This window comes from Hypanus sabinus, chromosome 7 (genome assembly GCF_030144855.1).
Source record: "Hypanus sabinus isolate sHypSab1 chromosome 7, sHypSab1.hap1, whole genome shotgun sequence".
NCBI classification, from domain to species: Eukaryota; Metazoa; Chordata; class Chondrichthyes; order Myliobatiformes; family Dasyatidae; genus Hypanus; species Hypanus sabinus.
Genome location: NC_082712.1, coordinates 95521274 through 95546974, shown reverse-complemented (window position 1 = coordinate 95546974; position 25701 = coordinate 95521274). Strand labels below are relative to the sequence as shown.

General features: G+C 37.9%; 1 protein-coding gene across 7 annotated transcripts in view; it reads right to left on the bottom strand.

Annotated features, from left to right (window-relative positions):
• LOC132397015 (very-long-chain 3-oxoacyl-CoA reductase-like) overlaps positions 1–23588 on the bottom strand; it is a 40993-nt gene extending 17405 nt beyond the window's left edge. Inside the window, exons 1-7 of one of the 7 annotated variants that reach the window (XM_059975232.1) lie at positions 23188–23325; positions 20966–21049; positions 13732–13921; positions 11690–11736; positions 6757–6859; positions 1252–1362; positions 836–903 (exon numbers count right to left, since the gene is read on the bottom strand). In XM_059975232.1, the coding sequence (XP_059831215.1) occupies positions 836–903; positions 1252–1362; positions 6757–6859; positions 11690–11736; positions 13732–13744 (342 nt within the window). In that variant the 5' untranslated portion in view covers positions 13745–13921; positions 20966–21049; positions 23188–23325. Of the gene's footprint in view, positions 1–835; positions 904–1251; positions 1363–6756; positions 6860–11689; positions 11737–13731; positions 17150–20965; positions 21050–21868; positions 22106–22159; positions 22548–23187 lie in introns of those variants that run through there. The other 6 variants (XM_059975234.1, XM_059975233.1, XM_059975231.1 and 3 more) reach the window with 6 other exon arrangements.
• Positions 23589–25701: the final 2113 nt, after the last annotated feature.

Below are 25701 nucleotides of genomic sequence, written 5' to 3'. Positions count from 1 at the left end.
ACTGTTTATTGTCCTCCATAGATGTTACCTGACCTGCTCAGTTCCTCCAGCATTTAGTGTGTGTTGCAGGGGTGTGAATTTGAAAGTCTCATGCATGGCAGGAACACCTGTTTAGTAGGCTGTACTATACTTGAACAATCTGACCCACTTTTCTCTTCTATAAGCCATGCTTTTAATATAAGCTTTCCATTTGACAGTGTAGTTCCCACCAGGAGCTCCAGTGTCCTCCTATATTCCACAGATATGTGGAATGTACTTATTTATTGAGATAACAGTGCAAATAGGCCCTTTCAGCCCTTCAAACGGAGCTACTCGGCAACCCACAATTTAACCCTTGCCTAATCATGGCACAGTTTACAATAGAACACATAGATCATAGAATGGTGCAGCACAGGAACAGCCATTTGGCCCACAATGTTATGCCAGGCCAGCTAAAAACCAAATTATAAAACACTAATCCCTCCTAACTACACAATGTCCATGTCCCTCCATCTTCCTCACATTCATGTGCCTATTATCCTACCAACCAGTACTTCTTTGGACGATGGGAGAAGACCCACATGGCCACAAAGAAAAGGTATAAACTGCTTGAAGGCAGCAGTGGGAGTTGAACCTGGGTCACTGGTACTGTAAAGCATTGTGCTAGCTGCTATGCTATCTTGCCACCTATTATCCATGCTCCAGTATAAGCTATTTTATGTACCTATATTTATTGTGTTCTTTATCTTACAGTGTTTTTTTATTGCCCTGTATTAGATCTGCAGTAACAATTATTTTGTTCTCCCTTATAATTGTGTGCTGGGAATGACATTAAACAATCTTGAATGTACTATACCTTTTTGACATCTGGCACATCCAGAAAGTAACATGGAAGTATATTATAGGTTTTCCCAACATTGTTCACTGAAAAAAGGAAGATTAGAATTAGAACTTCTGACAAATATAACGTTAATTGCCTTCTAAAAGTAGTACAGTGTAAAGTATTAAACAAATATCATGATTAATTTAAATAAATCAGATTCATAAATAATACACAAATAAACAATAAACAGATAAATTAAAAACAGATAAACAGATATTTTAATTTTTCAAAATATTTCCTATGTTTTTTTTCCACATTTCTTTATCTTGCTTTATCACACAATACGGACAAATCAGGAAAAGAGTTGTTCTGTGGTTTATTGCTGTGAGGATTGATTTTCTCTGCCATCTGTAGAAATGAAAAAGTTGGCTTAGAGTCTAGAGAATTACCAAGGACTCCAATGTTCATGCCATTCAGTACTTCCTGAATAGGCCCATAGATGTCAGTTCCAGCGGTGAAGTCAGCCTGAATAATCTTGGTCTTCTTGCCGTGTTTTTGTTCTGTAATTACCCACAAAAAAAGCAAGCATCAATCCAGAGTTCCACCCCATGCACTTCCATCTTCCTGTACAATCATACAATGTAGGGGGGGGACGTCACGTAATGACATAGGATCGAGACGTGGAAATCCAACTCTCCCGTAAAAAACCAGTAAAATAATGTTTAAGTGAAGAAAAGTTAGTAAATACTTTTTAAAAATTACTTATGATCTACTCAGGATTGTCTTAAGATATGTCTCCTAAACAGAAACAGAAGAAAACTACTACTTTGAAGACAACATAAGTTGGAAAAGAATCAAGGCCGGCCGCCACGAAAGGGCCACGGGCTCAAGTGCATTTTACCTCCGGTGATACAGAACAGGAAACTGCGGCAACATCAACTGTTTCCAAAATAAAAGAGCAACAGGAATTGCGCATGCATGAAGGAAGGGGCATGTGCAAACACGAGCAACCCAAACTACAAATCCCAGCTATGATTGGAACTGAAAGTGAAAGTGAATATGAAGTGGAAACAGATTCTCTGGATAAATCAGACAAAGATGAAGAGACAAACAAAGAAGAGCAACAGGAAGAGGTTGGAGGTGATATTGGAGACACAAAACAAGTCTTTGGTGCAAATAATGCATGAATTAAAAGCATTAAAAGTAATAAAAAAAGATATTAAAAATATGAAGATTATGTTTGATAAAATGATAAAAAGACAGGACAAAATGGACAAGAAAATTAAAAACTTAGAAGAAACAACAGGAGACACCATTAATAGAGTGAATAAAATGGAAGATAATATTTCTGCCTGGACATCAGAAAGAAAATGATTGTTGGAAAAAGTGGATGTACTTGAAAATTTTAGTCGACGAAATAATATTAAGATTGTTGGACTTAAAGAAGGTATCGAGGGAGAGGATCCAATAAATTTTTTTCAAAAATGGATTCTGGAAATTTTGGAATTGGAAGGAACCCAGTTAATTGAAATTGAAAGGGCTCACTGAGCCTTAAGATCAAGACCTCAAGTTGATTAAAACCCATGATCAATCTTGATAAAATGCTTAAGATATCAAGATAAAGAAAACATCCTGAAGGCAGCTGCCCAATGTGCCAGAAAGAGAAACGGGCCATTGATGATAGAAGGGAAAACAGTTCTTTTCTATCCTGATATAAGTGATGACCTTTTGAAGAGAAAGAAGGAATTTAACTCAGTGAAAAAAGTTTTATGGGAAAAGGGTTATAAATTTATATTGCGCCACTCGGCAACCCTGATAATTTTTTTGGATGACAGAAAAAGAAGATCTTTTACTGATTATTGGGATGCGGAAGAATTTGCACAAGAACTCCCAAGTATTCGCTAACCACAACCAAAGATTTAAAAGTGAAACGGATTAAAGATGAAGACAGGGACAGTGAATTGAGTTGATGGATGGTTAAGGACAGAAGAATATTTAAATATATTCTTAATTATATGATACAGGGGGAGAAAGGTAAAAATTTGAGAAATATTAATCAAGAGTAGTGATATTATTTTTTCTTATATATACTTTTTTATGTTACGGGGGAGCTGGGGGAACTTCAGATCAATTGCTATGGGATTCACGTGTGTAATCATGGCGATTCCATGACCCACACAACGGAGGGGAGTAATGTTGTGTTTTCTTTTTATTCACAACATTAGTAGGGGGTATTTTGTTATTTTTTTCTTTATAATCTACTTTTCTTTAATCTTTCTTTCTTTGCCTGGACAGTTGGGGGGGAGACACATAGCAACACAGAGAATTTTTAAAAGATTCCCCAAGGTACTACAAAAATTGAAAAGTTAGGTTTTACTATAGACTGGAATAACCCCATTAAAAATAATGACTAATTTACTGAATTTTTTAAGTTTTAATGTTAATGGGCTTAATGACTGTTGAAAAGAAAAATTTTAACATACATTAAGAAAATTAAAATAGATATAGCTTTTAGCTGCATTCCATTTGAAAAAATTATTTATAATTTAAGAGATAAATGTGAAATATTTCTGAAAATTTGGCACCCTTATTTACAAAAGATAGGATTAAATATATAGGTGCTCTGAAGATAATATTATTGGTTATTTGGGGAAAGAAATAAATATATATACTAAAGCTATTATGAACTCCATGGAGCATGTGGGGATCTTTCGATACCCAGGCATTCTTTCTTTCTTTTTTTTTCCTCTTTTTTTTCTCTTTCTACAGGGATATGTTAGGGGGGAGGAGTTAAGGGGAGTAGGGAAGGGTTGATAATTTTTTTCCCTTCTGTAACCATTTGAAAATTCAATAAAAAAATTTATTTAAAAAAAAATAATAAATTATACAACGTAGAAGGAGGTTGTTTTTTTCTACACAGCATCTTTGAAAGTGTAGTTCCGCCAGTTTAGTCTCACTCTTCTCATCTTCCCCTGAAAAGATGTCTCTTCAATCATTTATCCAACTCATTTCTGGTTTATTGCCTCCTTGGGGTAGAATCTACCCCATGGGTTCCCAAACTTGGGTCCACAGGCCCCTTGCTTAATGGCAATACTCCGCGGCATAAAAAACCCCAGGGTAGACTATCACTCATTATGTAAAATACATTCTGCTTATACTTACCTAGTTCTTTTGTTATTGCCTCTCATTATATTAATATTGATTAACATTATCTTTTCAGAACCCTTTACAATTCATTAAATCTGCCCTAATTTTCCCCTAGTCCATGGTGAACTTCCCTGGCTTATCTCACCTTGTAGCAAAGTCCACTTTTGGATCATAAGACATTTGAATTTGATTATTCAATCATACCTGATTTATTATCCCTGTCAACCCCATTCTCCTGTCTTCTACCATAATCATACTAATCAAGAGCCTATTAACCTCCAGTTTAGATATACCAAATGGCTTAGCCTCCAGAGCCATTTGTGGCATTGAATTCCATCAATGTACCATCCTCTGGTTAAAGCAAGGGTTCCCAACCTGGGGTCCATGGCAGGCTGGGAAAGGTTGGGAACCCCTGTGCTAAAGAAATTCCCCTTCATCTCTATTCTAGAGGGACCCACTTCTATTCTGAAGTTGTGCCTTCAGATCCGAGACTTTTTCACAACTGGAAACATTCTCTCTCCACATCTACTCTATCTAGGACTTTCTAAGCAACAGTCCCGGAAATTATTATTTTCTAAACTAAATATGTGGAGTGGATACATTGTCTTATAAAGCAGGATTATCCATTGGAGATTAGTAGAGTGAGGAGGGACTTCATCAGATTCTGGGGGTTCTTGTCAGAGTGGAAGTGGAGAGGATACCTCCTGTAGGGGAACCTGGAAACAGGGTCATTTCTAAATAAAAAGGGGGTGGTCTCAAGATGAGAGAGGACTTTTTTCTCTCAAAGAGGATCATGAGCATTTGGAATTCAATCAAGGGTGGTGGAAACAGGATGCTTGAATATTTTTAAGGCAGAGATAGATAGATGCTAGATAAAAAGGGATTAAAATATTACTACAGGAGTGGGGAATTTGTTGGTTGAAGGAAGTCATGTTCTCAGTATATTTTTATTCGCAGAATTTGATTTCTTCTGTACAGTGATGGTTTATCAGTCTTTGTTCATGTACATTTTCTGTAAATACAATTGTATTTCTTTATTTTTTCTCGGAAAGCCTGCAAGGAAATGAATCTCAAGGTAGTGTATGTTAACATATATGTACATTGATAATACATTTTGCTTTGACTTTGAGATGAGGATATAATCAGTTCAATCATGATATTAATGGTGCAGTAGGCTTAATTGACCTAGTTGCCTATTCACCCCCACCCCATACATATGTTTGTAAAAATCCTCTATTCCTCTGTAAATATCCTAAAGCACTGCACTCATAATTAGTCACAATCCCCCAGCAAAGGTTTATGCATCTATGTCATTTAGCCCAATTTATGAGGTATTTGGGGTATGTGGGGCATCTGGGGAGGGGTATAAGCAGCTTGTCATGTCCATTCTAGGACAGCTCACTCATATTTGGACCCCACTGGACTCTCAGCCCTAACCTGCAGCGCCAAGAAACTGCCTGCATACGACAGCGGTCACACCGATACACCACTTCATCAGGAAAGCTAAACCAGGTGAGGTAGGGACATGCCTGTTGTAGCATGTGAAGGAAGATGAGATCTATATTGAGATCCAGCAGCCAGGAAGGAAGTTCTGTAGCATACCATGGAGAGCAAAGGGCATGACAAGACACAGAGAACTTCATGGTCATCCACTGCAGCCAAGGTAGACCCCAGCTTGTGACACTCGTTCAAACCACTGGACCCACCCTCTGAGGTCCAGAGAGTGGAATAGCTCCAATGCAACAGCTTTTCCACTTTAAAAACTCTCCCTCACAGATTTCCTGTCATCATCAGACACGACGGACTAGCACTATCCCAACTTCTTACACCCCTCCCACTCACTCTGTCCAAACCTGTCATTCATAAAAACACACACTGGCACCAATCACTGAACACCCAGATACAATTTTCAACAGTGCACAAGGTACAGAAGACAAAAGAAAACTTCCGTTTTCCCTGTGTCAGTAAAGTGACCTGTGCTCATCAACACATAACTGTTGATTGCACTACTGTCTCTTGTGAAACAGGAGGAATAATTTCTAAAGACCATATTATGTTAAGTAGTGAGGCATGGATTACTGGCCCACTGCATCTTAAATTTTGATAGGTTTGATCCAGACAATTAGTTTTAAGGTTTAGAGTAAATTCATTATCAAAATACATACATGCCACCATATACAAACCTGAGATACATTCCACCGTGGGGATACTCAACAAATTTATGTAACAGTAACTATAACAGCATCAACGAAAGACCACCCAGAGACCACCCAGCTAGGGTGCTCAACTAGAGCGTAGAAAACAACAAACTCGGTAATTGCAAATGTAAGTAAATAGCAAAAATAACAAAAACATAAGATAAAAAGTCCTTGAAAGTGAGTTCATTGGTCATTGGAACTTTCCAGTGATTGGGGCAAGTGAAGTTGAGTGTAGTTATCCCCTTTTCAAGAGGCTGATGGTTGACGGGTAATGACTGTTCTTGAACCTAGTGATGAGAGTCCTGAGGCTGTTGAAAAGAGAGCATGACTGGGGCGGTGGGGACCCAGTTAATGGATGCTGCTTTAATATGACAGCATTTCATATATATGGGCTCAATGCTTCAGAGGTGAATGGACTGGACTGTATCCACTACTTTTTTTTAATAGGATTCTCTCTTCAAGGGCATTGGTGTTTCCATACCAGGCTGTGCTGCAGCCAGACAATATACTCTCTACTCACATCTATAGAGGTTTTTCCAAAGTTTTAGCTGTCATGCTGAATTTTAAGAGCAAATATCTATCACAGACATGAAGGGCCGAATGACCTACCTCTTTGGAAATCTTTTTCTTCCTTACCTATCTCTTCTGCTGTGGTTTTCAGCTTCTCCAGTGACCGGCTGATCAGCACAATATTAAGGCCTCTTCTTGCCAGCTGGTAATCAGGAAAAGAAAAAACTGTACTAATCCAATGTTGTGCTAAAGACCAAATGCCCAAGCCATTAATCACTGCTCTGAAAACATGCCAAAAAGTACGAGGAGCAATGTATTTAAATTGTTGGATTAGTATCCAGGAATCCAGTTGATTGACCAAGAGTCATGAATTGGAATCACAACAATAGCGACAAGCAGGAATTCAACTACCTAACTAGATAAACACAAGATTTCACCAACACTATAACACCACAAGATATAAGAGCAGAATTAAGCCATTTGGCCCTTTGAGTCTACTCCACCATCATGGCCCCCTCAACCTCATTCTCCTTCCTTCTCTGTAACCTTTGACACCCTTACTAATCAAGAACTAATCAACCTCTTCTTTAAATATACCCAATGAGTCATCAGTGGCACTGCATTCCACAGATTCACCACCATCTGGCTAAATAAATTCCTCCTTATCACTGTTCTAATGGGAAATTTTTCTATTTAGAGGCTGGTTCTAGACTCTTCCGCTATTGGAAACATCCACTCTACATTCACTGGGCCTTTCAATATTCAGTGGGCTTTATAAAAAGAATCCTCTTCATCCTTCTAAACTCCAGCATATGCTCTTGTGTTAACTTTTACATTCCCAGGATCTCCTCTGGACCTTCTCCAATGCTGCCACATCCTTTCTTAGATAAGGAGCCCAAAACTGCTCATGATACTCAAAGGCCTCAGCATCCTTAACAGAAAGCCATGAAACTAACTAACCTTAACATCATGAAAATGCATCTAATGCCCATAAAGGGGACAAAACCCTGGGATACATACATGATTCCAGACCCACTAATCCTAGGGATAGACCATAAATAATTGCTAAGGCCATCCACATCCCTTCAAACTCTAAACAGAGAAAAGAACTCAAAGATACTGGAGTAAAGTAAATAGACATTACAATACATTGAAGAATTAACATCACTGCATTTGCCAATGAATCAAAGACAGGCCATGCTAAATAGTATGTGGTACAACAAACATTTAATCAGAAAGTGAAGAGCAGAGCAGAGGAAGCAGAGACTTTAGCAACTTTTCTCATTAAAGACGGGACAATGTGTCTGGTAAAAAAGCACAGCAAAGAGAAAATAGTTATAGAACATAGAACATCACGGCTCACAATACAGCATAGTACAGGCTCATAGTGTTGTGATGACCCCTTAACCTACTCCAAGATCAATCTAACCCTTCCCTCCTATATAACCCTCTACTTTTCTACCTTCCATGTGTCTGCCTAAGAGTTTCTTAAATGCCTCTATGTATCTGCTTCTACCACCACCCTGGCAGGGTATTTCACCAGTATCTGTGTAGAGAACTTAAACTGACATCCCCCATATGCTTTCCTCAAAAATCACTTAAATCTCTGCCCCCTAAATATTATTAGCCATTTCTGCCCTGGGGAAAAGTCTCTGGCTGTCCACTCAATATATACCATCTATCATCTTGTACATCTCTATTAAGTCACCTCTTATCCTAGCCCTTTCCTCCCACGAAGCTTTCGATTTTTCTTTCATCCATGCCCCTATCTAAAGAATCTCTTAAATTTCCCCAAATTATACAGAACGTAAATTATACAAATCAAATACTTGCAGCAGCGTTTTAACAAATCTTGATTGGCAAGAAAGATACTTCAGTTTCTGATCATATTTTCCTGAGATGGACCAGCAGTAACCAACTCACTCTTCTGCTGCTTAACTGATCTCAGGACATTACTTGGGTCACCATCATTGTCTACTTGTGGGAAAGAAAGGGAGCTGAGCTTGGCTTTCCTCTTCCAGCCACAAGACTAGTATTTAAAGGTACAGCAGCTTTCTAAGTCAAAGTGATATGTGATTTGAAGGGGAAGCAGCAGGTATTAATCCCATGTCCTAACTGATAAGACCCAGATTTAAGGGGGTTACTGGTGAATATGGTGTGGGGATTTGTCTCTACCAAAGGAGGTGTAAGGTGCTCCTTCCTCCACTAGCGTGCACGTCATTCTTGGGTGAAGTGTAGTACCTCCTGACCCCCTCCCATCAGGGTCATGTGAAGCCAAGGGAGCAGGTGTGACACCAGGCAGTCAGTCTCTGGAGTGTTCATAATGGCTGGGGTCATTAGAAGAAGACAATGTCATGGTCCCTTCCTCAGGAATTGGGCCTTAATTACCTCATTTAGTTCCTATTCATTCCCAGGTTCCAATAACTACAAACACCTGATTTCCATCAGCCAATGCGGTATAAGAATCCTGTGACCACAACTAGAAGGTGCCAGTTCGTTGGTCGACTCGTGTGCAAGTAACCTCATTCCATGGTTTTTAGGACTATCAGTTCTAAGTTTAGCATCATTCCTGAATTCTGTACGAAGACCAAGACTCCAGGTAAAGACTCCCTTGGCACCAATTCTATGCTTGCTACGACCATAATGCCTCCCGACTCGGCCTCCATGCCCATGTTCAGCACATGGGTTCATTCCACTGCCACGTCCTTGCAACAGACAATGGGAAGCTACTTCTGTAGAAAAATTTGCCAAGAACAATCATGGCCACAGACCATCATATGACACAGTACATAATGAACTGATGAATTGTCATAGTGGACTTTGTAGTTGATGTATATTGTGACCATGGTATGGCCACGAAGGAGGAACAAAAATATGTACTGAAATTATAGGAAAAATAATTTAAGATGGGTCACCAAAAGCTGGGTAAAACAAGTATGTTTTAAGGACAAGCCTAAAGGAACAAGCCTAGAAATGCTTACAATTGGGTTCCAGACTAAAGGTTTGGTAAAACTGGAAAGGTGGTGGAATTCAGGGAGACATACAACAGTGTAGGTTACAGAAATACAATAGGTGAGGCTTGGAAGGATTTGAAAATAAGGATGAGAATCTTAAAATAGTTGTGTTGCCTAAGTGAGCCGGTACAAGTCTAAAAGTACAGGAGCAGTACTTGAAATGGATAGGATGCTTCCATCAAACACTGGGCTACTCTCTACAGTTATATGGTGAGCTAAAAGTGGCTAAGTCTCCAGGTCCTGACAGGATATTCCCTAGGACTTTGAGGGAAGTTAGTGTTGAAATAGCAGGGGTTCTGACAGAAATATTTCAAATGTCATTAGAAATGGGGATGGTGCCAGAGGATTGGCATATTGTTCATGTGGTTCCATTGTTTAAAAAGGGTTCTAAGAGTAAACCTAGTAATTATCGGCCTGTAAGTTTGACGTCAGTGGTGGGTAAATTAATGGAAAGTATTCTTAGAGATAGTATACATAATTATCTGGATAGACAGGGTCTGATTAGGAACAGACAACATGGATTTATGCATGGAAAGTCATGTTTGACAAATCTTATTGTATTTTATGAAGAGGTTACTAGGAAAGTTGACGCGGGTAAAGCAATGGATGTTGTCTATATGGACTTCAGTAAAGCCTTTGACAAGGTTTCACACGGAAAGTTAGTTAGGAGGGTTCAATCATTGGGTATTAATATTGAAGTAGTAAAATGGATTCAACAGTGGCTGGATGGGAGATGCCAGAGAGTAGTGGTGGATAATTGTTTGTCAGGTTGGAGGCCGGTGACTAGTGGTGTGCCTCAGGGATCTGTACTGGGTCCAATATTGTTTGTCATATACATTAATGATCTGGATGATGGGGTGGTAAATTGGATTAGTAAGTATGCAGATGATACTAAGATAAGTGGCGTTGTGGATAATGAAGTAGGTTTTCAAAGCTTGCAGAGAGATTTAGGCCAGTTAGAAGAGTGGGCTGTAAGATGGCAGATCAAATTTAGTGCTGATAAGTGTGAGATGCTACACTTTGGTAGGACTAATCAAAATATGACATGCGTGGTAAATGGCAGGGCATTGAGAAATGCAGTAGAACAGTGATCTAGGAATAATGGTGCTTAGTTCCCTGAAGGTGGAATTTCATGTGGATAGGGTGGTATACTGGCCTTTATAAATCAGAGCATTGAGTATAGGAGTTGGGATGTAATGTTAAAATTGTACAAGGCATTGGTGAGGCCAAATTTGGAGTATTGTGTACAGTTCTGGCCACCAAATTATGGGAAAAATGTCAACAAAATAGAGAGTACAGAGGAGATATACTAGAATGTTAAGTACTTGAGTTTCAGCACCTAAGTTACAGAGAAAGGTTGAACAAGTTAGGTCTTTATTCTTTGGAGCATAGAAGGTTGAGGGGGGACTTGATAGAGGTATTTAAAATTATGAGGGGGATAGATAGAGTTGACATAAATAGGCTTTTTCCATTGAGAGCAGGGGAGATTCAAACAAGAGGACATGAGTTGTGAGAGGGGCAAAAGTTTAAGGGCAACACAGGGGGGAACTTCTTTACTCCAAGTGGTAGCTGTGTGGAACGAGCTTCCAGTAGAAGTGGTAGAGGCAGGTTCAATTTTGTCATTTAAAAAAAAATTGGATAGGTATATGGACAGGAAAGGAGTGGAGGATTATGGGCTGAGTGCAGGTCAGTAGGACTAGGTGAGGGTAAGCGTTCGGCATGGTCTAGAAGGGCTGAGATGGCCTGTTTCTGTGCTGTAATTGTTATATGGTTATATAACCATGGCCTTTGGAGTTTGATAAAGTTGAATCAGAAGAAGAGAGAGTACTAGTCTGCAGTGAACAAAAGCACACATGTAAATATAGATCAAACCGCATTTCTGTAGTGGTTCAATTATAAGGAGTGCTATTGAGATTTGTTTGCTTGTTCTGCCAGAGATCTAAGATGGTCCCAAGAAAGTTGAAGCCACCTCCTTCGCAGAATCATTTTTTGAAGACAGAGTCGGAGATCGACATTACCTCGTGAGCATAGGCTTTCCCAATCCCATTGGTCGCACCTGTAACAACTAGGAAAAAAGATTTAAGATGTAGTTTACTGAAAACAGCACATTTTAAAAAATGCTTTTTCAAAGCACTCTGATAAAAACGAGATAAAAATAGAACATTGGAGATTACACCGCATGATGCACTTCTAAATAGCTGAGTTCTAAGTCACAGGCAGCTTTATCACAAAACCAGCAAAGACAAGCAACAAAGATGAAAGATTAGAAAAGCAATAAAAAAAACAATGAAAATCAAAACCAACTGCTGGATGAACTTGGCAGATCAAGCAGCTTCTGTAGAGGCAAAAGGATAGTCAACATTCTCAAGACTGCATCAGGACTGAGTGTTCAGAGAGAATATGGGCAATATAAGGAGGTGAGAGGGACGGGTCAGTAATCAGTGGATGCCTTCCCCATCATTTTGAGAAATTTCAACCAAGCCAGCTTGAAAACATCCCTAAATAACTATCGCCAACATATCACCTGTAGGACCAGAGCAGCCAACACACTGGACTACAGTCATACTACCATCAAGAATACTTACTGTACCTCTACTTCCTGAGTATAGGCAGAGACTGAAGACTGCTGCACTGGTAGACAGAACCAAGAAGGTAGGGACAAAGGAGGTGGAAGAACCGTTACAGGACTGCTTTGAGGCAGTATTCAGGGATTCATTTTGCAATGAATGAATAAGTCACACTTCATTCAAACCTGTATGGATGGCTGTATGCCCACAAGGATATACTGCACATATCCAAATCAAAATCCATAAGTGAACCAAGAGATCCATGGTCTCCTGAAACCTAGATCAGTGGCATTCAGTCTGATGATGCTGGACTTATGGAGGGGTATCTCAAGAGTAAAAGTACAATTCTGATTGAGGTTGGAGATGGAAGCAGATTCACGTCAACCCTGGCAGGCTTTGCTGGCCATTCCTTCCTACAAAGCAAAACCTAACATCATGAATGGCAGAGGTGATTCACTACCACATGAGCTCAATGCCTTCTATGTCCACTTTGAAAGGGAGAATAAAGCTGCAGCTATGAGGATCCCTTCAGCACCCAGTGACCCTGTGATCCCTGTCTCAGAGGCTGTCTTTCAAGAGGGTGAACCCCAACAAGGCGACAGTCTCCAATGGAATATCTGCTAAGGCTCTCAAAACCTGTGCTGACCAAATGGTGGACATGTTCAAAGATTTTTCCAATCTTTCATTGCCAAAGTTGGAAGCTCCCACCTGCTTCACATTACCAGAGCCCAAGAAAAGCAGGGTGAACTGTCTTAATGACTATCATCCAGTAACACTCACATCCATGGTGATGAAGATTCAGAGGATGATTATGACTGGAATCAGCTCCTGCCTAGGCAAGGACCTGGATCCACTTAAATTTACATGTGGCCACAAAAGGTCTACAGGGATTGTGATCTCATTGGCTCTTCACACAGCCTTCGATCACCTGGATAATTACTAATGCTCACGTCAGGGTGCTGTTTACTGATTTCAGCTCAGCGCTTAACACCATAATTCCTACAGTTCTAATCAAAAAGGTCCAAAACCCGAGCCTTTGTAACTGGATCTTTGGCTTCCTCACCAGAAGCCCATAGTCTGTGCGGATCGGAAATAACATCCCCACCTCGATGATAACCTCAGTGTGCTTAGCCCACTGTTCTGCTCCGTCTATAACGTCCTTGTCGCGCCTCTGGACCTTTAGAGTGGCACCTGGTTTGGATTTTTGCAGCAATCAGGGTCACTTTGTGTAGTTCACATTCTAACCTTCTTTTCAGGAGTACTGCTGCAGACTCGTACAATACTGCGATGGACAATCTCCATTCTAAGATTGGAGCTCTTCCACACCGTAGCCTCGTTTGAGTGCTTTGACTGTACATTCTTCCACCCAGTAAACTAAGTGTAGAGGCGTTCATTTGCTCCTGCACGTTGATCGTGTTACAATACAGTACAACTCTCTCGACCCAGTATATGACTCCCAGCCTTCATTAGTGCTATCAAATTCATCAACTTACCGACTGAAGACATCGGCACATTATTTTCACTTTAAATTCAGCACATCTTTCGCTGTATTCGTGTGTTTGTTAGCATCCGTGACAGGCTGTTTAACTCTTGCTGTTTTGTGCCTTAACTGTTGATGCAGTGGGTGATATTTTCTCACATTCAGGTTCGAACTCGTCACCAATTTGTTGTGTCTGTGCACAACTGCATTTCAATTAAATAAAAGCACGCACGTGGGAGATGGCTTTAACTGGTGTATTCACATTGCAGCAAGGGAGGGAGGACAATGTACTTGCATAGTGGAAGGGGGGTCATTGCTCTAAAAGAAATAGATTTATACGTTACATCAACATTTAATACCATCATTCCAAATAAACTGATTCCTAAGCTTGGACCCTGGGTCTTAGCACTCAGATTAGCAGCTGGATCTTCAATTTCCTCACAGACTGTAAAAATATGGGACAAACTCTCCTCTACAATCACTCTGAGCACCGGTGCCCCACAAGGCTGTGTACTCAGCTCCTTGCTGTACTCACTGTACACCCATGATTGTGTAGCCAAGTTTCCATCAAACTCAATATATCTTTGCTGATGACACCACAATTGTAGGCCGTATTTTGGGTAATGATGAGCTTGAGTACAGAGGGGAAATTAAGAACCTGGTGCAAAAACAATAACCTATCCCCAACATCAGCAAGATGAAGGAATTGGTTGTTGACTTCAGAAGGAGTAGCAGACAGCATGGCCCCATCTACATTGGTGGTGCGCAGGTGGAACTGGTCAAAAGCTTGAAGTTCCTCAGGGTGAATATCACAAATGACCTGACTTGGTCTAACCAAGCAGAGTCCACTGCCAAGAAGGCCCACCAGCATCTTTACTTCCTGAGAAAGCTGAAGAAATTTGTCCTGTCCACTGAAACCCTCACTAATTTTTATAGGTGCACCATAGAAAGCATTCTTCTAGGGTGCATCACAACCTGGTATGGAAGTTGTCCTATCCAAGACCGGAAGAAGCTGCAGAAGATCATGAACACAGCCCAGCACATCACACAAACCAATCTTCCGTACTTGGACTCACTTTACACCGCATGCTGTCAGAGCAGTGCTGCCAGAATAATCAAGGATATGACCCACCCAGCCAACACACTTTTTGTCCCTTTTCCCTCCGGGAGAAGGTTCAGGAGTGTGAAGACTCATACGACCAGATTTGGGAACAGCTTCTTTCCAACTGTGATAAGACTGTTGAGCAGATCCTAACCCGGATCTGGGCTGTACCTTCCAAATATCTGGACCTGACTTGTACTACCTTACTTTCCCTTTTCTTTTTCCTATTTTATGATTTATAATTTAAAGTTTTATTATATTTATTATCAATTTGTACTCCAGAGAGCAAGAAGCGCAGAATCTGATATTGCTGTGGTGATTGTACACTCTAGTATCAATTGTTTGGTGACAATAAAAAGCAATAAAACATCAAGGATCCATCCTGGGCTCAACATATCAATACAGTTACAAAGAGGCACGATGCAGCTATATTTCATTAAGACTCTGAGGACATGTGAACGTCATCAATGACACTTTCAAATTTCTACAGATGTAGTGTGGAGAGCATTTGGACTGGCTGCTTCGCTGTCAGGTATGGTGCAGGTTAGAGCTGCACAAGCTGCAGAAAGTTGTGGACTCTGCCAGCTCCACCATGGGCAGTCGCCTCCCCAGCATCTGGTGCAGGTACAAGGAGTGATGTCTCAGAAGAGTGGCATCCATCAGCAGCAACCCCCATCACCCAGGACATGCTCTCTTCTCTTTGCTGTCATCGATGAGGAGGAACAGGAGCCTGAAGCCACACACCCAACAATTCAGGAATAGCTCTAGACTTTGAACTTTGAACAGCTTCTTCCCCTCAGCCATCAGATTTCTGAATGGACATTGAACGTGACTTCACTTCTTTTTCTCTTTTTGCACTGCTTTCTTAAACCTTTTAATAAAATGAACAGTAGCTTAGTGGGTAGCACAACACTTTACGGTGCCGGTGACTCGGGTTCAGTTCCTCTGCTGCCTTATGCCTATACCCAATCATGGGAAAGCTTTGGGAGTAAACCCTGAGGAAAGATCCGGAGATGGAGCCACTAAGCAGTCCTACATTGAGTTCAACACTGACTGGCAACTCCTGCAATTCCGCTGGTGCCAAACTGTATCGGCCTCTGCCATTCCTTTGAGTTCATCAGATGCATGGAGAGGGGGACCTTGCTACAACCATGCTCGACCCCAATCAATGGAGGGCCATATTTAGCTCTTCTGACGTGCACTTTTCATGAACATTCCTCTGACCACTATGTGGAAATCAGACAGGATGGTGTACAAGCATATCAGTGTGATGAAATTAAAAGCTTTCAATAACTATGAGTAACAGCTGTGCAGAGCTGATCATATCTCATGTAACTGGTCGCCATACTCTTCATGAGAAAATCAGATTACTCGAGGTGCTAGTAGGCCATCAGAAGCTCTGGGTATAGCAAGGAGGCAGTAAATCGATAACACACACTTCTGGGGGTATGTTTTGTTTGTAAAAAGAAAAGCTCTGCAAAATATTGACATGAGTAAGCACAATTCAAAATTCCAACATTCAGTTTAGGTTCCAAATCTATCAATTTCCTTTTAAATAGAATCAATAAGATTCATTAGAATAACCTTTATTACACCAATTTCTCTAATTAATTAGATCTCCCTTTTTTGAAGATTTACAGACTAACCTTTCCTTAGTTAGAAAACCAGATGAATTCCTATTCTTAAGTATTATAGTTAGCTTCAGTTTTCAGTTCCAGCCAGTATGATTACAAATTCAAAAATCATATATATATATATATAGCTTAACTTCTTTCACAATTCTCCAACATTACAACTTTTAGACAAAGTAAATCTCGTTCAGTAACTTGTCAAAGTCTTTACAAAAATACTCAGTTCTTACAGAAAATCAAATTCAGATCTTTCGAATGAAAATCAACTTTTACATCCAACCATATTACTCTACGTCAATCACTCTATGTCATGACACATTTCATTCCTGGCTGGTTCTTCAATGTTGGGTGGCTCGCTATCTCATCTCTTAGTTCGTTGGATGAAGTAGTGGCTCATCCATGGAAAGTCGTTTCACAACATTTACACAGCAAAAACCTGTCCAGATCCCTTGCAAACACGATGAAGTCTGCAGATGCTGGAAATTCAAAAAACACACACAAAATGCTGGTGGAACGCAGCAGGTCTCGGCTTGAAACGTCGACGGTGCTTCTCCTTATAGATGCTGCCTGGCCTGCTGCATTCCACCAACATTTTCTTTTTCTTTCTTTCTTTTTTAAATTTTTTTATTAGTTTTAAACAAACATAAATGAAACATGAATACAAAATGTTTGAGAGTACATAATTAATAGTTTAAATAGACATTCAGATATGTAATAATAAAAATATATAACCTCTCAAACTCAGAACAATAATGAACAAAGAAGTAAAAAGAGAAAAAAAAAGAAAAGCCCCAAAAAAAAAGAGAGAGAAAAACAACAAAAAAAAAACACTAACCAACATGGGCCATTGAATAATATTAAGTACATATACAGTAGTGCCAATAACTCCGAACCTCCATCCAATTGATTAAGGATAATATAAGTAAGGTTTAGGAAAAGACAATTCAACTCATGTGAAAATGTTGAATAAAAGGTCTCCAAGTTTCTTCAAATTTAACTGAAGGTTCAAAAACCACACTTCTAATTTTTTCTAAACTCAAACAAGAAATAGTTTGAGAAAACCACTGAAATACAGTTGGAGGATTAATTTCTTTCCAATTCAATAAAATAGATCTTCTACCCATTAATGTAACAAATGCAATCATTCATTGAGATGAAGCAGATAAACGATTATTATCCGTCATTGGTAAACCGAAAATTGCAGTAAAAGGATGCGGTTGAAAATTAATATTTAAGACTTTTGAAATAATACTGAAGATATCTTTCCAATAATTTTGTAAAGAAGGACAAGACCAGAACATATGAGTCAATGAAGCAACATCAGAATGACATCTATCACAGGTTGAGTTAAGATGAGAATAAAATTAGACATATGAGCTCTATGTACAACCTTAAATTGTATTAGGGCATGTTTAGCACAAATAGAGGACGAATTTACCAATAATAAAATTTTTTCCCATTGCTCAGTAGATATAGGACAATGCAACTCTTCTTGCCATTCCTTCTTAATTTTTTCTGATACATCTAACTGTAAATTCATGATCATCTTATAAATGATGGCTACTAAACCCTTTTGATAAGGATTAAGAGCTAAAATTCTATCTGTAATGTCCAATGGACATTCTTTCAACAAAAACTGTAACTCATTATACAAAAAATTTCTAACTTGCAAATATCTAAAAAAATGGGTTTTAGGTAAATTATATTTATTAGATAGCTGTTCAAAGGACATAATGTTATCGTCCAGAAACAGATCACGAAAACATGTTATACATTTTGTTTTCCATAAAAGAAAAGCTTGATCCATAGATGAAGGCCGAAAAAAATAATTATATGTTATAGGACATGATAAAATAAATTTATTCAAACCAAAAAATTTACGAATTTGAAACCAAATTCGTAATGTATATCTGACTATAGGATTAGTTATCTGTTTATTCAATTTGAATAAAGAAAAAGGAAGTGAAGATCCTAAGATTGAAATCAATGAAAAATCTTGCACAGATTTACATTCCAAATTTACCCATTGTTGGCAAGTAGCTATAGTCCATTCTTGTGTCCAGAATATTAAATACCGTATATTGACTGCCCAATAGTAAAATCTTAAGTTTGGTAAAGCCAAGCCGCCCTCCTTCTTAGGCTTCTGTAAATATTTTTTACCCAATCTAGGATTTTTGTTCTGCCACAAATAAGAAGATATTTTAGAGTCAATAGTATCAAAAAAAGCTTTAGGAATAAAAATTGGTAATGCTTGAAATAAATATGAATTTAGGTAGTATCATCATCTTAATAGCATTAACTCTACCAACCAATGACAAAGATAGTGGAGACCACCTAATAGCAAGTTGCTTAATTTGATCAATTAAAGGTAAAAAGTTAACCTTAAATAGATCTTTATGTTTTTTAGTAATTTTAATACCTAGGTAAGTAAAATAATCTGTAACAATTTTATATGGTAAATGTTTATAAATTGGAACTTGCATATTTAATGGAAATAGTTCACTCTTGTTAAAATTCAATTTATAACCAGAAAAATTACTAAATTGAGCAAGCAAAGATGAAATAGCAGGGATAGATTTTTCAGGGTCAGATATATATATAATAACAAATCATCAGCGTACAATGATACTTTATACATCCTCTCCCCACGGGTAATACCCAGAATATTAGGTGATTCACGAATAGCTATAGCCAACAGTTCTAAAGCAATGTCAAATAGTAAAGGACTTAAAGGGCAACCTTGCCTTGTACCACAAAATAGCTGAAAAAAAGGGGATCTTTGATTATTGGTAAAATCTGAAGCTAAAGGTTTATGGTATATTAATTTAATCCATGATATAAATTTTGAACTAAAATTAAATTGTTGCATTGTAGTAAATAAATATGGCCATTCAACTCTGTCAAATGCTTTTTCAGCATCTAAAGAAATAACACATTCTGGTATTTTAGATGAAGAAGTATAAATAATATTAATTAATTTTCTAATGTTAAAAGATGAACAATGATTTTTAATAAATCCAGTCTGATCTTCAGAAATAATTCGAGGTAATATATTTTCTAATCTAATAACCAAAATTTTACTGAAAATCTTAAAATCCATATTTAATAAGGATATAGGTCGATAGGATGCACATTCAGTAGGGTCTTTATCTTTTTTAAGAATTAAAGAAATAGAAGCTTCATAAAAAGATTGTGGTAGTTTACCTACACTTAATACATCTTCAAAAATTTTACAAAGCCAAGGAGAACGTATAGAAGAGAAAGATTTAAAAAATTCTACAGGAAAACCATCTGGACCAGAAGCTTTACCAGAATTCATTAAAGAAATAGCCTTTTCTGTTTCAGATTCCGTAATAGGTGTATCTAAAATTACATTATCCTCAACAGTTACTTTTGGAATATTCAATTTCCTTAAAAATTCATTTATTATAGAAGAGTCCTTAGTGAATTCTGATTGATATAAGGAGTTATAAAAATCTTGAAAGGCTCTATTTATCTCTGTGATCGATTGTCAGAGTACCATCTTGTTTACAAATTCTAGTAATCTGTTGTTTATCCGAAACAATTTTCAATTGGTTAGCCAATAATTTACCAGACTTATCTCCATGCATATAGAATTGAGTTTTTGATTTAATTAACTGACTTTCAATCGAAGAGGATAATGATAATAATAAACTATGTTCCATTTGAAGTTCCACTCTTTCTTTATAAAGTTCTTTACTAGGAGTCATTGAATAAATTTTATCAATTGCTTTGATTTTATCAACTAATGTTAATATTTTAGAATTAGTTTGTTTCCTAACTCCAGCAGAGTATGAAATAATCTGTCCACGAATATATGCTTTAAAAGTATCCCACAAAATTCCACTAGAGAGCTCTACTGTAGAATTTGTTGCGAAAAACAAATCAATTTGTTGTTTAATAAAGTTAACAAAGTCTAAATCCTGCAATAAAATAGGATTAAACCTCCAAAATTTAGTATTGATATATGAATCTGTTATTTTAATAGATAACTTCAGAGGTGCATGATCAGATATGGTAATACAGTCATATTTACAATCAGTAACATCTGTGAGTAAGTGGTGATCAATGAAAAAGTAATCAATTCTTGAGTAATTATGATAAACATGGGAAAAGTATGACAACTCTTTGTCATTAGGGTGTAGAAAATGCCAAATTTCACAAATAGCTGAATCAATCATAAAAGAGTTAATAAGAGAAGCCGATTTATTCGGAAGAGTTTGGGTAGGCTTGGATCTATCCATCACAGGGTTTAAACAACAGTTAAAATCCCCACCCATTATCAGTCTATATTGATTCAGATTAGGAAAGGATGTAAATAAGCATTTAAAAAATTCAGGACAATCAGTATTTGGAACATAAACGTTAACTAAAACAACTTTTTGATTGAAAAGTAGACCAGTAATAATCAAAAATCTACATTGTGGATCTGAAATTGTTTCATGATGTATAAAAGAAGTTGATGAGTCTATAAAAATAGAAACACCTCTTACTTTGGCTTGCGAATTTGCGTGATACTGTTGGCCCTTCCAAAACCTAAAAAAACGTTGACTATCCACCTTCCTTACATCAGTCTCCTGCACAAAAATAACATTAGCATTCATTCTATGGAATACTTTGAATATTTTTTTCCGTTTGATCGGATGATTTAAACCATTAGTATTCCAAGAAACAAAATTAATAATCCTATCCATATTGACAATATTTATTGCAGTTAACACATAAGTTTTAAAAAAAGTGAACTCATGAACCCGGAAGAAGGAAGTGAGTTCAAGGAGAAACCGGAATTCACGGCACTGCAACCATTTTTGTAGTTTCATATAGGCCCATGAAATAAAACTATGCAAAAAGCAAGCAAAAAGAAAAAAAAGAAAAAGAAAAACCCCCCTCCCTCCACCCTCGAAACCCCAGGAAAAAAGCCAAAAAGAGGCAAGCAGGCAATCTAATACTAAAATTACCCCCGTGTCTCAAGACGGCAACTCAGACAAAAAAAATTGAAAAAATACAAACAACCCATATTATAAGAAAGGATTAATATAACAAAAGTTAAAATATAAAATTAGTATTATATATATAACAAAAGGGTTTAAAAAATTAAATTGATAAAACCCATAAATAAATACTACTAAATTAGTATTTAAATGAGAGTTTAAAACTTTCAAACTCATCAAAACGGATATGACGTTCCAAGCACTAAAGTCTGTCGAGACGAAGAAACGTCATTTTATTATTATTATTTTTAATCTTAATATTTAAATGTTAAAAATATAAAAAAGCTTATACAAACTTAAGAAAGGAACCCTAATCAGTTATTTTCAAGGTTAATAGATTAGTAAAATATAAAAAATAATAAAATCAGAATTTTACAATATATAAAAAATACATGTCAGCCATACCTAAAAAAAAACATTCTGTAAGAGATCGAAATTTATAGACTAATTATTACATTAGTCAATGCGATAAGTGTCATTGATCCAAAAAACTTTGAGCATCCGCTGGAGATTTAAACAGCCGAACATCCCCGTCTTCAGAAGTAACTCTCAAATGTGCTGGAAATAACAGCGCTTGCTTGTAGCCTTCCTGGTGAAATTTAGACATAACCGGTCTAAAGGCCATTCTTGCCCTTAAAACTTCAGGGCTATAATCTTCCAAAATACGAAATTTTAATTCTTGGAAGTTAATCATACCCTTTTTCCGAGCGGCTCGAATCAGTTGCTCTTTGATATGAGGGTAATGGATTCGGAGAATTACATGCCGTGGTTTGTCTGAATCAGAATGATAGCGAGAGACACGGTGAGCATGATCGATTATTGGAGGAGAGTCCAGAACTTCTGAACCGAAGACGTCCATTAGAAGTTTAGAAAAGACAGCGGTAAGATCACCGCTCTCAAACTTTTCCGGAATCCCAATTAGCCGAAGATTTTGTCTTCGAGAGCGATTTTCAAGATCAATAATTTTAAATTTATAACGATCCATCTGTTGAGAAGTCGAAGCTTGCTCTTGTTTCAAAGTTTCGATAATATGTTCTTTCTTCCGAGCGGCTTTTTCAAGTACCAAAATTCTTGCTTGTTGTTTTTGTAGTTCCAGTGAAAGCGTTTTAAGTTCTCCTTCGAATGATTTTAAACGCTCATCAAACGCAAAAAGCTGTTCGGTAATTTTTCTCTCCAGACCCGCAAATTTATCTTCTATAAGTTTTACAATAGTTTCTAAAGTTATCGGTTCTTTCGTCTGTTTCGATTCTTTTGCTTTAGACATTTCAGCGAGTTGAAAATAGATCGAATAGATCAAAACAAAAATTCTATATATTTAAACCCCTTAGAATAAGTACAAGAAAAGATCATTTAAGGGGTGTTTGTAGGTTAAAAACACGTAAAAGGTTTGGAGCAAAGCCAAAAGCGGTTTACTCCATAAGCGCCATCTTGAGACCTGCATTTTGTGATTTTGTGTGTGTTGCCAGATCCCTTGGATTCCCGGTGAGACGGTAGAGATCTTGGTAAACTTGTTGGAACAAGTGGAGCTTTCTAACATTACAGTTTTTAGGGTTAAATTAACCTGGGTTACATTTGGAATGGACAAATAACTGTAAATTAGATATGTATGCAAACATTGTAAAACAATTAAAAATGATTGTATCTACAAATTTGTGACTCGGGACAGAAATGGCATTCTCAATTGACTGCAACAGAACTTCGGCAAAAACAAAGCACAATCTTACCAGCCCATTCTCCAAAATATGTCAGGTCCACCTTCCAAAATTTGGAGAGAATATAAATCCTGATGCCAAACAGCAGTTTCCAACTGTACTTCACCAAATAATAGAGGCATGTCAATGCCCCGATCAGCGTCAAGGCTGAATTCCCAAAAGAGTTTGTAAAAAGAAACATTTTCAAAAATAACCTCTGGAATGTTTAACGCCTGCCTTCTCTGCACTCTCTCTGTAGTTTATTTACACAGTGAACAGTCTGCACATGCACAGTGAACTTAACCTTTTATCAGTTCTAATTAGGCATTTCTACGTGATTGGCAGTTTGGTCATGTAATCATTTGTTTGCTTTAACATAAATTAATTAGTGATCTTTTTACTATAACTGATCGGAACTCTGCAATCTGTTTACATTTGGATAATGTGCTTCTTTTTCACTTTGGGGCAAATATACTATTTTTTCATATCATACTCAATTTGCCAGATCATTGCCACTTATTTAAGTTCCTGTTGTAAGTTCCCATGTCTTCTGCACAGCAGACTTTCTGGGCTACCTTTGAGCTGTCAGCAAATTGAGCTGATATTGAGGGGAAACCACTGCTACCTTACTTCAAATATTTGTCAACAAGCTTTCTCTGATCTTTTTGACTGGACTTTGTACAGCATGGGACCTTCCTATCCTAAAGCATACAAAACCACTTGGACAGCTGGCAAAGCCACGCCCCCAGGCTTATTGGAAAAATAACCAACAATTTGAGCATGTGTGTCATTTTTCAGGCACAAACATGACAGTCTCAAAATTCCATATGCTTTTGAACGGAATCAGTATGAGGAAATATTAAGCATTTAAGATGCACTCTGGTGGTTAGAAAAGATCCCACAACCATGTAAAGAAGACAGATAATGTTCACCTTTCAATCAACATCATAATTTGGGACATGCTCTCTTTTCATTACTATCATCGGGGTTGCTGTACTGAAGACCCACACTCAGCAATTCAGAATAACTTCTTCCCCTCTGCCATCAGTTTTCTGAAACACCTTTGCACTTTGTTATTCCTTCTCTTTACGCAATGTATTTGCTTTGTAACTTGAAGTAATTTTATCATTTTGCATTGTATTGCTACTGCAAAACATCACATTTCATGTCAGTGATGACAAATCTGATTCTGATATCATTAAAAGGATTTATTTGATTTTCTCCTCTACTGGAACCACAATCTTCTTACCCTCGGTCAAACAAGGGGTTTGCTGTACAGATGGCTTCTCCTGCAAGCCTGCCACTTTACATAATAAATAGTTACCTGTCTGAGAATGGTATCAGGTTTAGCAAGTCATTAGCAGAATCTCCTTGTGTCCACTTACTGCTGCACTGATTAAATTCATCAAACAGTTCACAAAATGGCGGGTGCAAGGACAGTCTCAAAAAATGGCTGGTTCACTGTTTGTCATTCCTTCAGTCCAGCACTGTGAACCATTTACCAAGACAGATTTTGGCCACCTTTTCCTCAGTGCTCATCAGACAAAACACCAACTAAACCCTGGCTACTATCTGACCAGTTTTTCTGAAGCTGATACGTACATCCTGTGGGCAAGCATGTGCTGTTTATCGGGATGGTATTTGTTATGAAGGATGAACAGTTCTGATGGACAATGGGGTGCAGAGTTGCCCATTTTCCCCTCCCCTTTTAAGAATCACGTACCATTACTGTTGCTATGCTGCTCATGAGAGGGACAGATGAAAAGAAAACATGCAAGAACATCTGCTACAGATAAGAGAGGGGAGAGAGACTTGTTGATTTACCGTATTATGACTTCTGCAAGGGTTATTTGTCTTATACCATTCTGTTCATTAACATTCCTCAGTGGACAGCCGGAGTGGGCTGGTTTGATGGACACAGTCATTCAAAATTGATTGATAACTGAGACCCCGTGAGTAGGGATAAAAGTCAGGTCTGGAGAGACACCCTTCAAACACACCAGGAAACACACCAGTGGACACTGATTGACTGTTGGAACCCACGGGAAGGTGTGGGGCATCGGAGACTGAACCAGGAGGTCGGTCAGGAAAGCTCACAGTGTTATAGCAGGGCCGGTGGGGACTTGTGTGTGTGTCGACTCACACCAGAGTGACAAGTCCACCACAGAAGAACGGTCTAGCTGAAGGACAGAGGAGTCATAACTGAATGGCCACATTGATATGACGGATCAAGAACACAAAGTAAGGTTTGACTGCTGTAGTTGTTACTTCTCGCTCTCTCTCTCTCCGATTACAACACAACAACCAATATCTACCTCAGCATGCATGAACTGACCTGAACTTTATATTCTATGACAATTCATTTACTCCTAGACATCGATAGAGCTTGTTTATTATTGCTTATTATTATTCCTACACTTTTAGGTTTATTATTGCTAACTTGTGTTATCTATATATTTACATTATTGATATTGATTTGCTTATTTTATTAATAAGCACTTTTGAATATAGTACCACCAGACTCCAATGGATTCTTCTTTCTCTGCT